At 32.5% G+C, this 16,386-nt stretch overlaps 2 protein-coding genes across 2 annotated transcripts in view; one reads left to right on the top strand and one right to left on the bottom strand.

Annotated features, from left to right (window-relative positions):
- The window catches only part of LOC109546150, an 87,707-nt gene that overhangs the window by 45,724 nt on the left and 25,597 nt on the right, over window positions 1-16,386 (top strand). The gene's annotated exons all lie outside the window — the stretch shown is intronic.
- LOC109546154 (enolase) lies at window positions 9,428-10,952 on the bottom strand. The gene has a single exon (XM_019916992.2). The coding sequence runs from the start codon at window positions 10,935-10,937 to the stop codon at window positions 9,558-9,560; it is 1,380 nt and encodes a 459-aa protein (XP_019772551.1). The 5' UTR covers window positions 10,938-10,952; the 3' UTR covers window positions 9,428-9,557.

The raw sequence follows: 16,386 nt of genomic DNA, 5'->3' as shown, positions 1-16,386 counted from the left end.
TTTGTTCTTCATTATTTCTCCATCAGTGTTAAATATTTCGGTATCGACTACTACTAGCACTTGGACCCATGAATACACTAAGAAAAAGTGAAACCATTTTCGTTGGTTTCTTACCTGGAAACAACGGTTTTTTCGTCGTAAAGTCTTCAATACAAGCGCAACTGAGCCAATAAGCATCACTAGATTAGTAAATGTGATTAATGATGCTGTTTTATGACCCCAAGTTTCACCCAACGACGTTATAACTACCTTTTAGCTTAATATGAATACCTGAAATACATTAATCTAGACCCTAAGAAAGATGTCAACATCATATAAAACCCTGATAAAACCCCATGAAGATCTTAATTTAAATAATTCAAAATCCTATTTCTCATATTTCTCCAAGGCCTATAGCTTGCTCAATCTGCCGATAACTATTTCAGATTCCTTAAAGCCTCAATTCACATAAATCATTCGAGTGCGAGCCAGCACTGGCTTAGTTCCCATAACGAATCGGTGATATGTTTCTCACGAAAATCTAAAACGTGATATGATAGTGAGCCAGTCTATGTTCGTTTGAATTGTTATCTTATATCGGACAAATCCTGCACTAGATCGTTTTCGCTGGCTCTATTTTGGTCTGATTGACGGCTTCTTTCAGGATTTACAGACGATTTAAGTGGTTTTGGACGGTGGTGATTGAGTGATAGGAATTAAGGAAAAAAGTCATCTTAAATTGATTGAACACTGAACAGTTCTTTACTGTGTGAAACATGATAGACCTGCCAGTGAAGCGAAAGATAAACCAAAGGAACATTTAATACCGATGTCAGATGAAATTGAAATAGAGATTTAATAGCGTTTTTTTCAAAATTAACCTTTGGAATTTAAATCTTGTTAAGTGTTTAACTCTATCCGTTATCTTTTATTGGTTTAGGCATCGTTAGATTCTGTTCTGCAAGGCGTTCAGTTGTTTGCAAAAGTTTCTAAAAGTGCTTGTTATAACTTTACCAAAAAGTTATTTAGTTACAGGTGTTGGCACTCAAGTCTAGGAAACAAATTTAATCAACTATTATTATTCAATGCACTGCATTTGTAGTAACTTTTTATTTTCCTAATTTTATTTATACGGTGTGTCAATTTGAAAACTTCCCACCCTTAATATCTTTTTTGCAGTTGAAAATATAAAAAATCGAAAAAACCCGTCAATTTTATTTGTAAGGAAGACACTTTAAATTAATGTGTTTAGCTTCCTTGTTTCAACCCCCTAGGAGGGGTAGAGGTCAATTTTAAATGGGAAGGAGGGTCAAGTTAAACATAGTTTTAAACGGCGTTCAATTATCTTTACATTTGTTACTACTCTGCCTTTTGTCCAGAGGTTTCCGAATAATCGCGTTTCAAAGTTGTAGAAACAATTAAACTTGAGTGCATTCAGATATTGGTTTTCAGGTTAATGTTTACACAAAAAAAATTGTATTGGGTCTCCTTGTAATACAAAATTAAAAGAGTAAGTTTCACTGTTAAAATCGTTGAATAACAGGAAGAAAATCTAGTTTAAGCATTGATTTCTTATTTTTGATTTCGATCTTATTTCTTACTTATTGATCATTTTTCATCGACAAAAATAACTTTTTATTTGCGGAAGAGAAATTGCTGCAATAAAATCTGTGTCATCTACTTACGCACTTGCATCTTATTAAATTGTTCAAAATGTTGTCCGGTTTGATGTAAACAGTAATAACGTCTGTTTCCAAACTCCTCCCTAACTTTTCGGAACATTTTACCGGAAATTGACCGGTATTGCAATTTTAGGGAGGATTCAAAAATGAACTTTATCATTACAGGAAAATAGACAACATTTTGAACAACTTATAAGATAGTGCGTAAGTAAATCCCATGGGTTTTATTGTAGAAATTTTTCTTCCGTAAATAAAAAGTGATTTTTCTCGAAGTATAATAATCAATAAAGTCGAAATCAATTGTTTAAACTAGATTTTCTTCCTGTTATTCAACGATTTTAACGGTGTAACCGAATCTTCTAATCATTTGTGCTATAGGGAGACCCAGTAACGTATTTTTGTTTAAACACTAATCTAAAAATTGCTCAAGGGTAGCAAGTTTTTTGGGTTTGTTCGGTCAATTTTTTTACTATAATTTGAACGGTTGTTACTTCCTAGTAATTTCAAAACGTTTTGTAAATTTGCTTATTTCTGGCAAGTACTTATCACTTGAAATTTACCTTCATATTTTAAAACTGAATTAAGCTGACTATCAACTTAACTCATTAAGACTCATCTTATTTCCAGTTTGTCTAATTTCGGATAATATTTTGTCAACACCGTAGTGTGTGAAAGGAAATGTTTTTTATCATAAAAATATCATATTTAAATAAAATTTGCTGCAGCCCTCGCAAAATCACATTTTCCTTAAGCTAACTTCTGGTGCCTACATTTCTCCATTTGCTTTCATGTGTATGATTGAAATGAACCCTTGCCCTGGCCTTCCTAACCCAAAGTACTTAATAAATGATGGTTAATTAATCAACTCTCCGATTTGCGTGCGAAAATTTCACAATAATTTACCTCCTCGTTTAACCTTATCTCTATCCCTAAGGCAGTAACCAGCTCTAAATAAATAGTATCAGGATAAATACTTAACAGGCCCTATTTGGCAACGGGATTATCTCCCTTGTATGTGTTTTGCATCTGCAAACTCCCGCTAGTTGCAGGTGGGCTTCAGTTTCAAGTTTTAAGACAACGTTAGAATGTCGCTTTGGAATTAACTACCGCAAATGCAAATAAGTGCATTGAAAAAAGTGTTCGGCATCTACGTGTATTTTCCTCGAAGAAAACGAAACCGTGGGCGTTGTTCTTATCCGAGCTTTCTTGTCGTTTCCCCATGTTATTCTAATGTATTTAAATGTCATCGATAGAATATACCTACACAGTCTAATCAGCTTAATTAACACAAGTTAGGAAATGCGAGTTTTTAGATCGGAATTGCTGGTTGACACGATGCATGCATGTTTTTAAAAATGTTTTATATTAGAGAAGTTTGCCTATTCATTATTAGACCCAAAGTTTTACAACTGTAGGACTAGCAAATTTAAGAAAAAAGTTTGCTTTAATAATTGACGCAAAAGTATCTATTAATTTATTGCATGAATTAACCGACTATAATTCCGATGGTTGAATATTCTTGGTTTCTTGAATACATCTTTCGGTTTGAATGTGTTGTTATAATAATTGTTGTGTTGTTGTTATAATAAGTGTTATAGCTAGAGCATTGACTTCTTCAGAAGAATCAACTTTTCAAACCGAACTCGTGTCTTGTTTGCTTAGGAAACAAAATCGGGATAAATGGACCAGTTAAAAAAATCCACCTTCTGGTAAATTTCGAGGGATTAATAAAATGACTAAAAACAAAATTCTAAATCGCTTTGCTACTGCACCCGATATTCCAAATCGTGTTAAAAAACGAGCATGGAAAAGACTGACAAAGGTTGGTTTACTTCACATGCTTTCAATATTTCGATGTAAAAGCCTTAAGAACTTTTTTCAACAATCCTTAACATTCGTATTTTTAGTTTATTAAGCAAACCGTTTATATAATTTTGAATTTTCTCATTTTATTGATGAAAAAGTTGAGCAAAGCAACGTGAGCAAACGGCTGAGTGATGCACTAAAATATGTCAGACAATTCTTTAGAAAATGTATTTGATTAAATCACCCTCAAAGCCTTAGAGATCCGTTTTTGTTAATTAATTTCCATACTGAAGCTTAACCATGTCTAAGAAGGATATTTCAGCTATTTGGGAACATGGATGTCAGTATTACGCTTTAATTTAAGAAAATTTCTTGGGGTAACAGACTTAATTAATAATAATTGGATTAATAAAGATTCTAAATACTTCATAATACGGGATGAAATTTCCTAATCTAATGAAAGTTGCTGCAGGAGCTTGTTATTACAAAAGAAAGTAATATATAATGTGACTAAATATATTCTGTAAAGCTTCAGTTCTCGCTGAAAGAAATGGACGAAAATTTCGTATTTTTTAAGTTTTAGTGAATACTTATAATAATTAAATAATTTTCCCATTAAGTGACTACGTTCATCACATTTTGCAGTTGCGTACGTCCGGAATCCTCAAGAGCCTTTGTTCAACGGTTGCAAGCGGAATAAGGTACTTAACAAAGAGAGTTTCAGGACGAGCATATCTGACAAAATTTACTGAATGATTCCTTTACAAATTTAACACATTCCAGACTGCTTGTATATTTATTATTAGTTATTTTAATTTATTTATTCCTGCAATCAAAGAAGAAACAAGCGAATAACATTCCAAACACAGACGCGACGTAAACAGATGGACACCGGTTAACCATAATCAGCAAATGTAAATAGTTGCGATAACTTTTTTATTGCATCAAGTATTAATAGTTTTACTATACGCAAATAATGCGTACAGCGTATGTTATCAGCTTCTACTTCAAAATCCCATTAGAAGTAGATGCCAACCGCATGTTTCGACTTCGCACCCATGTTTTCTCAGGTCAAAGATCGCAACTAGTTCTGATGCACATGAACACTATTGTAAATAGCAAGCAAGAGCTCATCTAAAGAACAAATTCTTTAAAATCCGTTTATTTATATCAGTAGTGCTCCTACGTTCACTTAACATAAACTATTGTATATTTCCAACAATAGTTGGATTCTAGTAAAATATGACGCCTGTTAAGAAGATTAATAACAACATATGCTTACTTTTCATTTGCTTTGTACCCATTCAAAGATGAAAAATTGATGAAGGATGCAAGTGCGGCTCTTATAGGATTTTGTATGAATATGCGCATTCTTTAGATGTTTTAGGACCGATACAAGGTTTCTTTGTGACGAATTTACATCGGCGTTCTAATGTTGTCATTAGATCAAGTAGAAGCTTCAAATATTGGACTTTTTTTTATGAAAACACTATTTTGTCATATTTATGCATTACACAGTGCAATTTATCTATTATGACTCGTCGACTTCCAAACGAGAACAACCTGCTTAAGTTACAAAACACTTCCGACACAATAAGACCATAAATCTAAAGACTAATCAGATATACATAGACTATAATGTATTCTATTTCCAGTTTCAGAGTAATTGGACATTTGATTTTATGGTTCTGAATATTAAGCAGTTCCCCACAGGAATAAAAATTGTTCTTTATTGCACCGTTATAAAGCAGATACTTCAAGTTATAAACATTTCACTGAGGAACCGGTAGATTTGAATTAAACACAAAAACTCGATTTTGTGTTTAAAATGTTTTTGTCGATTATATTATATTATACGCAACGTCATGCAACGAAAGGACTGTATGACCTAGATTGCTATGTATTGTGGAATACATATGTTGTAACATGTAAAAATCAACCAACATATTTCCTCTTGATGAGTTCTTTTCCTTTGATCAACAGTAGGTTATATCGTACACACATTGTAGCAATAAAATTGCCTAAAGATTCGTACAAAAGAATTCTTCGCAATTTACAACAATACCCCGCTTACAATGTGGCAAATTCCAATCTGTAATAATTTCTAGTACAGATGGATTTATTTTTAAATTCAAGTTCAATATCCTCGGGAGAATGAAAACGACCATGTAGGTCAGTTGTACCATCTGACGCGAATGCCATACAAGTGCATCAGGTTCTCGAGAGGTTCCGTAACGTATTGCATCAAAGCCGTAACCTTAAATGGTAAAACAGTTTTCGGTAATTTCCCATTGAATTTAATTGATTCACATATTTCTACTACCGTCGTACCATACCGAAGAGCATTATTTCAGTTATTCCATACGTTGCTTGTTAATGAGCGTGTGCTACAAAGCTGATATTTTCTCTGCAAATGATCGTTTATTAAATATGTTTGAGGCTAAACGTGGACAATTTTCAATTACTTTCCGTTATACGTGTGGTTATAACACAGTTTTTATTGAGGCTAACTTTTATGCATTTTAGGATGGCCCCTGATTCACTTACTGATTTAACAAATCCAGACGAAAATATTCAAATTTTTAGAGAAAAAGGTGTCATTGCTAGATGTAAAATTTACGAGATTTCAAATGTCTATTTGATTACGCATTAGCAAACTAGAGAAAACTTGGAGAAAATACACCACAATCAAGCTTTAAATGGTCTAGAATATTTTTGGCAAAGAGTGAAAACTGCCACAAACACGTATGAGCAGGTGAAAACTATTGAATTTTCTAATAGAACCGACACCCTGGATAAGATTGGGTAATTTTCGTATTAAATTCTGAACTAATCAGTTACCAAAACCACACGCCCCGTTGCTAACCCTTCAACATAATACATTTTACAAGACTTCTCTATTAAATTAATTTCCCTTCAAGCGGATTTCCGTGTGATAACTTGATATGTTTAAAGGTTCATAGGGTCTACTATATTGAATATTAATTAACTACCTTGTCGACGTTTCTACCTGAACGTAATGATTTGTATAACAACGGATAGTGAACTAACTTGATACTTACAGAGTAATTTATCAAAATTCCTATCTATCTATCAATACAAATTAATTTAGCTTTATTATTAGATGGACAATTCTGCAACAGGAACGATATTGGTTTTTCTTATTTTCTTTGCAACTCAAGCTACCTCCTTAAAAACAGAAATTCTCAAAAAATCAGATTTCAATATTCAATTAACTTTTTTATGCTGATAAATCAACAGAAATACTTCCACATTGTCTCAAAAGCTCACTGACTTCAGCTCTTAAGCATATAAAAGAAGCTTATGCGAATTAATATTCCTTGATTGTGACTTTTTTAGGCGACTAATTTTTTCTAAAATTTACATGAATCTGCTTGTTGTGTAAATATAATCGAGGACAACATAGTGATAACACATGATGTTAACATTATCAACAACAATTAAGCACGAAAAAAAGCGATTATTGATTAAAACGTAAGACAGTTTCAGAAATAAAAAATTATATGAAACTCCCAAAATTTGCCATTAAGACATTTTTAGATTAATCAGATTTTACCAATTCGCGTTTTCTCCTCCAAATATCCAACTTGACTTAATGCCAAAGCAAGCAAACAAAGTTTCAATAAATAGAAAAAATGCAATTGCTAAGTTTACCGACACAAGAGTTTATAACTTAACTTATAAGATCCCTAAGTAAAATTGGGGCAGATAGTTTTTTTAATTTCAAAAACCGCCTTCTGAAAGAAAATATTAAAGTTACAATGCCGCTAGTTTGGGTTTTAGTGCTCTTTTGCCCATTTAGAGCACTTGCCGCAAGTATTTTCTCAGCTTAATTTTAAAGAGTTTTATAGTAGAAAAATTGCTGGTGCCGTTAAAAATACGCCGAGCTTCGACAGTAAGTTTTTAAAAGTTGGCAAATTCAAATATTATGAATTAGTTTTTAACCCCAAGTGAGGCGAGGGACCTTTGAAGACAACAACTGGATAAGTTAAAAAAATATATTTTATCAATAGCACAATCAACTATATTAAGAAGATTTTTAATTAATTCTTATTAATGTTAAGAATTAACCATAGGAACCATAGCATGAGATTTACTGGCGCAAAATGCGGGATTATCAAAAAATATTTAAAAAAATTCGGATTATTTTGTAATGAAATTAAAATTAATATAATTTTTTTTATAATAATAATTTTTGGATAGAGTTTAATGTTTCGCGACAATATTATACAGTTTACGGGCGTATTATTTTGCAGTGCAAATAAAATGTTTTTATCCTTTTAGTGTTGGCTTCAGCGCCTTAGATGTGAAAAAATTATCACAAATTGCTTCTGAATCACAAAAAATATTTCATGAAAGTCTGGGAATTATGACCAGCAAAGTTGCTACCAATCTATCTGAAGTACGCAACTTATTGTAAAATACAGTGACCATTTCCATGCTATAAAGCAAATCTAAAAGCAAAATACATTTCGATTCACACAGTTCAAAAAATTGAATTTAAGTTTTTAGTTATTGAAGTAACTCAATCGTAACGTAATAATCAGATCATTTTATCAAAAATCGTGTTTTGCACGTGAGAAATTATAAACTACTAACTTTTACAAAAATGTGTCGTTATATTGGCAAATACGTTTGTAAATTATCCATTTTAATTGGAAGCAACAATTGCATTACAGGATTGTTTTGTGTTTTAACTTTCAAATCAAGTAATATTTTCTTTGAACAAAACTTAATTTTGTTTGAACCTTTGATTGCTTGCTTTATGTTTTCAGATATTTTATTTCATATGCATTTTTGCTACATTCATTAATATCATAAATCGTGCTTGTAAATCAAAATACGTTATCCATGACAAAAAACTGAAACAATTCTGAGCAACATGCGTTCAACTAAGATTCTCAGAATTTTTTTGAACAAAATAATTCCGCTGATGTTCTGCTTCGACTTCAAATGACTGAATTTTTAAATAATTGTTGCACATTAAATCTTGCATCAAAAAGTGCATACTTTTGGACCGGTGTAACTTACTGACCTACTTGAAAGGAATTCCAAAAAAATCACGAAAGCTTGGCTACATCGAGCATGTCGAATAAAAATCACATTAAACATAACGGTGCCAGTTCTGGTTACAACCATCATCCAAATCAAAAGAGGATATAACGTATTGCGTTAAGTAGGTAATACAATATATTTCACTGTCATGTGAGAAACTTTATACATAAATGTAAAGTATTACAAGGCGATAAATGGTAACTGTTAAGTCGCACATCTGTTTACCGATTTGTCCTTATTATTTCTAAGCTAGTAAATAATTCACGATTATAACTGAAGAATGAAATAGGTGTGTCTAATGGGTTATTTGAACGTTTTTTTACTGTTTCAATTGATTTGATATGGATTTTCTTTTTGCTTTTTTGAAATCTCTACTTGAAAGTTTTACGAAAAATGAAATGTATTTATTTTAAACGTATTTTCTTATTTGTGGCGTATATTATGTTTAGGAACAAAATTGAAACATTTTCTAATTTGTGAATATAATGAATATAGCATAATCTTTATGAGAAATACTAACAATATTTAGTTATTATTTAAAAAACTGCAATGTTGCTGGCAAGTTAATTAAGTAGTTAATTAAGTCAATTTTGCATGTTCAATGCATTCATGCAAGTCAATTTTGCATACAACATTTGGATGTTCATCATTATCAATCAATCAAACTTTGTAAACTGGCAACATTTTATTAGTTAGTGATGCTAAACACTAACAAAATCCTTTTTAATTAGAAGATTTTGTTTGATTTCTCAATGTTTTTAGCAAATTTTGTTATTATTTGCAGACATGCTAGTTTTAAACGTTAGGAACGATTTCAATAAATACAAAACGAAATATTACAACTGCATCAGGTATAATAATTCAGGTAACTGAAATAGCTCTTGTACAATTGTAAGTTTTATTGCCATGACTTTTACAGAAAATTTTGTTTTTGGCCCACTTATCAAAAAAACTTTTACAGAAATTTCCCATGATATTTCTTGAAAATGATAAAACAACCCAGCAGATTCACAATTAGCAGGATGGTCTTCTGAATGCTTTTCCAGCATATCGCACATTAGGCCCCAGCTCCTCTTCAATCCTCAAAATTTGGTTGTACTTTGCCAAGCGTTCTGAGCGACAAGGTGCTCCTGTTTTAATTTGTCCTGTGGACAGTCCAACCACCAAATCCGCTATGAAAGTATCTTCAGTTTCTCCAGATCTATGGGAAACCATCGTGCCCCAACCATTTTGCTTGCCCAATAAATGCGCTCTGATTGCTTCAGTTACCGTACCAATTTGATTGACTTTGAGTAGCAAACAGTTGCAAGCGTCCTTATCTATAGCCATTTGTATGCGCTTTGGATTGGTGACAGTGAGATCGTCACCAACAATTTGAATGCTGGTGCAACTCTTCATTAAGCTCCAGGCTTCGAAATGGTCCTGATCAAACGGGTCTTCTATCGACACAATCGGGTAGTTTTTGATCCATTCTTGATACATTCCCATCAGTTTTTCCCCTTTAATCCAATTCTTTTTGTCACTTTTGGGGTTTTTGAAGTCAAGATCGTACAGGTCGTCTTTGAAGAACTCTGAAGCTGCCACATCCATGCCAATTTCAATTTTTCCAGTGTATCCAGCTTTGGCGATGGCGTCATTAAGGATGGTTAAAGCGTCTTTAGGGTTGGCTATATTAGGGGCGAATCCTCCCTCGTCACCTACGGCAGTAGCATCAAGCCCGTATTTGTCTTTGATGATTTTCTTGAGGGTGTGGTAGGTTTCGCTGCCCATCTTCATAGCTTCTGTGAACGAGCAAGCTCCCGTTGGAAGAATCATAAATTCCTGCATAGCTAACTTGTTGCCTGCGTGTGAGCCTCCATTAATAACATTGAATGCCGGGACTGGCAGGATGAGGTTTTTATTTCCAGCTAGATCGGCGATATGTCGGTAGAGTGGTAATCCGCGTTTTGCAGCTCCAGCTTTGCAAACCGCCAAAGAAACGCCCAGAATTGCATTGGCACCAAATTTGGATTTATTCTCGGTTCCATCAAGATTAATCATAAACTCATCGATCTCCTCTTGCTGAGTTACATCAAAGTCCTGCTTCACCAGTTCAGGACCAATGGAATTATTCACATTTTCCACAGCTTTAGACACGCCTTTTCCCAAATACTGATCCGGGATGTCATCTCGTAGCTCCAAAGCTTCATGAACCCCCGTACTGGCTCCAGATGGTACTGCAGCTCTGAACAAGCCTAATTCTGTGATAAGGTCCACTTCTACAGTGGGGTTTCCACGCGAATCAAAAATGCTGCGAGCAAAAACACTTTTTATGAACTTTTCCGAGCCTTTTGCGGGACCTTCAGTACGACACGACATTGCAATTCTTTGAATAGTTGACAATGACAACTTCATTATTCGTAACGGATTATTCGTTAATGCAGGTAAACGATTGGTGGAATCTTGAGGGTTACTGCAAGTGGAGGTGACTAAATTAACTTGAGATTATACACTGTTTTTTATTTAAGTGGATCATTGGCATCAAAAAGACCAAAAATAATTAATAGATGATCACTCAAGTTCAATGGAGGAGACACGGAAGGTGTAACAAATTCGAAGTCTGCGCAGGGAAATCTCTCAAGGTACTTCTGTATAAAGTCGGTGATACCCAAAGAAATTAATTGTACCTTGTTAGAACACCAATTTACCTAATTTTATTAAGAACTTACTTGTATATTTAACTTCGGTTTAAAACATTTTCAGAGCGGATTGATCTCCAATTTTATAAAAGGTATCAAAAAATAAATCAAGTAAGTGAAGAAAATGGGAGCCTTTAGGAATTTAAAACACAATTACATTTTACATTCATTTCAATAGTGATTTAGATCATTTTACCATAAGTAGTAAATATGAAAGCATAAGCTTCAAGAGGACGTTTAAATAATATTACAAATTTTTTGAGGATAAATTTAGAGGAACCTATAAATAATCTAAAGCATTTTCTGTTTTTTTCAATACTTTCCAGCAAAGCTTGGCCCAATTAAGCGAATTTCAAAAATCCCTATTGCGTGCAAATATTTTAGCCCCCATTTTTTGGCGTTCAAATCTCAATTTCATTACAACAGATACTGAACTTCAAAGCGTACACAAAACCAAACGGGGAATTTCGTTCTTTGATCCAAAACCATACAATGCTTTGCCAAACTTCCGTAAATATGTGCTCTATTCAACGATTGGGGTAGGATGAGAATAAACTATTTAATTAAAATGGCTTGGTATATTCCATTTATTGAAAGAATGTTTTAGACAACATCCATGCTTTAGGCGGTTTTAGTCACGAACTATTCGCGTGTCTTTGAGACCGAGGAATTTCTTTAGATAAAATGGATTATTGGATAAAATAAAATGGACATTTTATCCAATTTCGTATCCAAATTTTTCTAGAGTTTAATTGTAAAACGACTGTAAAGTCCACTCAGGACATTTTCGTAGACGAATTTAAGTTCCAATCCGAAACGTAACGTAAAGTTTCAAAAATCGTCAACTTTATGTGCCTATCCAGAAAATGTATGCCAATATAATTTTTTTCTGAATATACAATAATATTATTTTCAGCAGTAATATGTGTATTTATATTTTAGAGGTATAATTTAAACAGTATCTCTTGAAGGAGTTGAATATTGACAGGCAGGATACAATAGCTACTAGATCGATATGCATAAAATGATCAGGATCCCTAAAAAAAATGAGGAGATTGAAGAGATAAGAAGGCTAAAAAGAATATTATATAGAATCAATTAAAATAAATAAATGTTTATGATTATATAAAGAATTATTTATATTTTTCCTTTTCTTCATAAAGGACTATTTAAACCTGCTTGATGTGGTATCATTAAATGGGTAGTCATTACACATAGTAAAGGTAAAAAAAATTAAGGTAATTAATCGTTTTAAAGTGGCAGTATAAACTGAAAAACCTCTTCAAAGATTACAATTATTGCTCCTAAATAAAGCATTGAAAAACCTATTTAGTGATGGCTATTTCATATAGGTTTTTAACTCAAAATTAGACTTATGAACGATTTAAAATTAAAACATTTTCTTTTTGGAAATCATGCAAAAAACCTGAAAAAATCAAATCTTCGATTATTCATAAAACCGCCAGTCAATATAAAAGTATTGACAAAAATTGAATTTAATGACTTCAAATAAAGCTATATGGGCATAAAATAATGACAATGTAACGTCCTGCATGAAGCCGAAATAAAATTAATAATAGAATTTTAATCCACTTATTTGGACTGTTGCAAACAATTCAAAAATTTCATTTTATTCATACTCGCCCCGGTAGAACCATACAGCAAATAACCAGATTTAAATAACTCTGTTTTAAGCTTTTATAGTCCAGGAAAAGCGCGTCAATATCTTTTATTTATGCAAACATTCACTGTGCGTTAACATCTGGCAATGGTATTTTTCCTGTCACATGAACACATATTTCAAAGAATAAACCCCTCGCTTATGTCCCAACTTGAGCCCGTTGCCTCTCAAAATTATCATATTTTCGACTTTTTGATTATATACACAAGACCTTTAGAGGAAAAAAGTTCTGAATAGGAATTGTTATTGAAAACTTCACAAAGGAGTTTCGTAACTTCCATATTATTCTTATTGAAATCGCATTCAACGATCGTATTCAACGAGAGAGTAAGTTTTCCTTTTTTAAGTCAAGCATCAATCATGAGCTAGTGGCAAGCAAAATATCTTAGTATATTTGATTTTTTGTAAAAAGTGAGGCATTCTGACGCTCCTTTTTACTTGCCCCCCAATCACCATGATTGATCGACCCTCACACATTTATTATTCATTAATTACACCATGAGATGATCCTGGATAGGAAATTGCGCTTATACGTTATGCATTGAGGAGGGAAAATTAATTAGACTTTACTCTATGCTTTAGACCGCTTCATACCACCAAACGTTGCACCATGTTCGTCCTAAGATGCCTGGTAATTACATTTAATTACCTGCGATAGTGACCTCACAGCTTTATTGCTTGAAAATGTGGAAATTTTTATGTAGATCACAAGTTTGGCTTGTGTAATTCGAAATATCTGAAAAATAAATTAAAAACACCAAAAAAGATGTTTTGCATCTACATTCCATATATAACGCTGATTTTACTTTCTGAGAAATTTGTCATATCGCTGCATTATCGATGGAAGGATGAACACAAACAAAAAAAAACTGAGTATAGACATTTACATTAAAATATGGAAGATATTAATAAGAAGAAGAAACTCTAAAACTAAAGAAAAGTGTGAAGGCTTTAGCTCATATAAAGGGTCAAGGTTAAATATTAAGCGTCGAATCAATGTGCCCAAAAACAAAGGTTTTTATTATCTAATATTCACGTGCCATGCTATATGTTCAGACTGTAAATTCCACCAACCAATCCATTTTACAATCTTGTCAGAACAAGTCACGCATCTCTTGACATCTACCGTTCGTCTCAGCAGTGGCATCGCAGATATTCTGCGAAAGCAAAAAATCGATCGGCAAAATCGACTTTTATTATCAGCACAGTTAATGAAACAGTTAATTTACACCGGCAACTTCCAATTGCATTGCAGAAGATAAATTTACTAGTTATAGACCAGGAGCTAAAAAGCATTATTGCCTAATGAGATCTGATAGCAAAACTTGATAAAAAGCTGGGTGGTGCGGGATACAGATGGTTTAGATTGTACTTCCATAGTTAGCTCCACGTTACACTATCACTGTACCATCAGATAATTTAAATTTATATCAAGACTAAACGGTCATTAAATTTCTTTGCGTAAACGTTTTTCAGTAGATGTTTAAAAATTGATTTTTTAATTGGTTAATGATAAATAATTAATAAATCGATAGTTTCCAAAATAAGACTTGAACATATGAGCTATTGTTGCTTATTTTGACTTCATACTTCATCTGAAAAAATCGAAGCAAAATATGTTATTTTTTAGAAATAATTTAAATAATGAAAGCTTCATAAAAAGTATAAAATCTGTCAGCTTTATGTAAAGTGTGATGTTAATTGCTTTTATTTCAGCATTTTAGCTTAACATCTAAATGTTTAGACTTATTCAAGATGTTATAAAGGCCCATATAAGAAAGTGCATAGAAAAATTAATGTTTTATCAAAATAAATTGATGTTTCACTAATTAATTCACTAATTCAACAATTTGATCGCCTGCTTTTTGTACCTTTGTTTGCTACCAGTTTCGAGATACTTGAATGTATTCATCACTATAATCTCCTCTTTTGTTAACCTGTAGTTTTAATGTTCAGAAAAACCCGATAATTTTGCAAACATTCAAAATTAAATAGTTACTACTTCTGTTCCCGTGTGTCGGTTTTGACTCAAATAGTTTTAATATATTCTATTTTTTTAATTCACAAAATTTGATAATGCTCACAAAATATTTCAGGCCTAATTTTGGGTTGCTTTTTATAGATACATGATGACACAATTATAAAGTTAAACATAACGTGTAATTGGTATCTATTTGTTGCCTTCATACAAATGCAAATGTGCTCGGTTTTTCTTAAAATACACTGTAAACGTATGTCAAAGAGACTAAACAACAGAACCAGAATAATTGTTACGAATAACAACACAATTATCGAATAATACGTACATTAAGAGAACATCAATTGAGAATAATTATTTTCAGAATAAAACATCCAAAATAAGATTCCTAGCCAATTTTTCACATAAAATATAATCACGTTTAATCCACTAATTACTTATTCATTCAATGCTTTGGCATCTCTCTTCAATCTTGCTGGAAGGTAATTGAGAATTTCTGGTATTTGCCGTACATTTCATTGAATATTAAAATTCGCCTTCTCCCGAACAGATTATACCGAATATTTTAGATATTCCGTTAACATTTTACAGACAAATACCGTTCCACTTCCTACATAGATATGAGAATCAAGAACGGAACGAGCGCCAGGAAATCTCAAATGGCCTCACATCAAAATTTCATAAAGTTGAATTTCAACATAAAACTGGAAATTATGCTGCATACGTTTTATCGGACCATTTGGTCAGCAAAAAGGTTGACTGAAATAACTAGAAATCGACATAAAATTTATTTTTAATCTGGAAAGTTTGGTTGATTAAGTGAAAACATTTACAAACCGACCAGTTTTCTATATTTTTGCTAAAGATGATACAATTATTAAAATTGCAGCAACTTGTTGCAGTTGAGCAACTTTATTTCATAAACGCAAAGAAAATAAAATACTCAAGGTTTTGTCATGATCATAAACCCCACTAAAGCTACAGCTAATTCATACAATTTAACAACCATTAAAATCAATTCCACTGTCTTATTATTGATTGAAGTTGAAGACAACAGTACAGTTGTACAGAATTGCATATAAAAACGTGAATACATTTTTTTTACTGGCTGAAGCAATTAAAGCCTGCTGAGGTATTTAAAAATATTAGAGGCGCTTACTTATATAAACCTATTATTACTGATTTTGCATTAATGGGTTGCTATGCCATAAATTGTAGAATAATTCCAAACTCTCAGCAGTCGCTTTCTCCGAACTGATTTTTAGCATAACATGTTCTAGTTTATGTCCAAGCAGCATGAAATTTGCATTTAGTTATTGAGCTGGCTAATTGAAGCTTTTTCTTTCTTTGAAAAATTCTTACGAGAGGCTTTAAACATCCGCTTGGAAAGAACGGAGACAATTCTGTGCCTATTTCATTTCAATAAGGTTTATTGTATGTTTAACAAAGAAATTTGTTTTGCTGTATCTATAGTGCCGCTTGACCTACATAATATTAGCTTAACTA

Source organism: Dendroctonus ponderosae, unplaced genomic scaffold, assembly GCF_020466585.1.
Source record: "Dendroctonus ponderosae isolate FM_Combo_2020 unplaced genomic scaffold, Dpon_F_20191213v2 Dpon_F_20191213_7, whole genome shotgun sequence".
Classification (NCBI taxonomy): Eukaryota; Metazoa; Arthropoda; class Insecta; order Coleoptera; family Curculionidae; genus Dendroctonus; species Dendroctonus ponderosae.
The sequence above is the reverse complement of the archived record's forward strand: the minus strand, read 5'-3'. Positions and strand labels throughout refer to the sequence as shown.

Excerpts from the sequence above, each read along its gene's own strand:
- LOC109546154 (XM_019916992.2), bottom strand. The coding sequence starts at position 10,937 with ATGAAGTTGTCATTGTCAACTATTCAAAGAATTGCAATGTCGTGTCGT.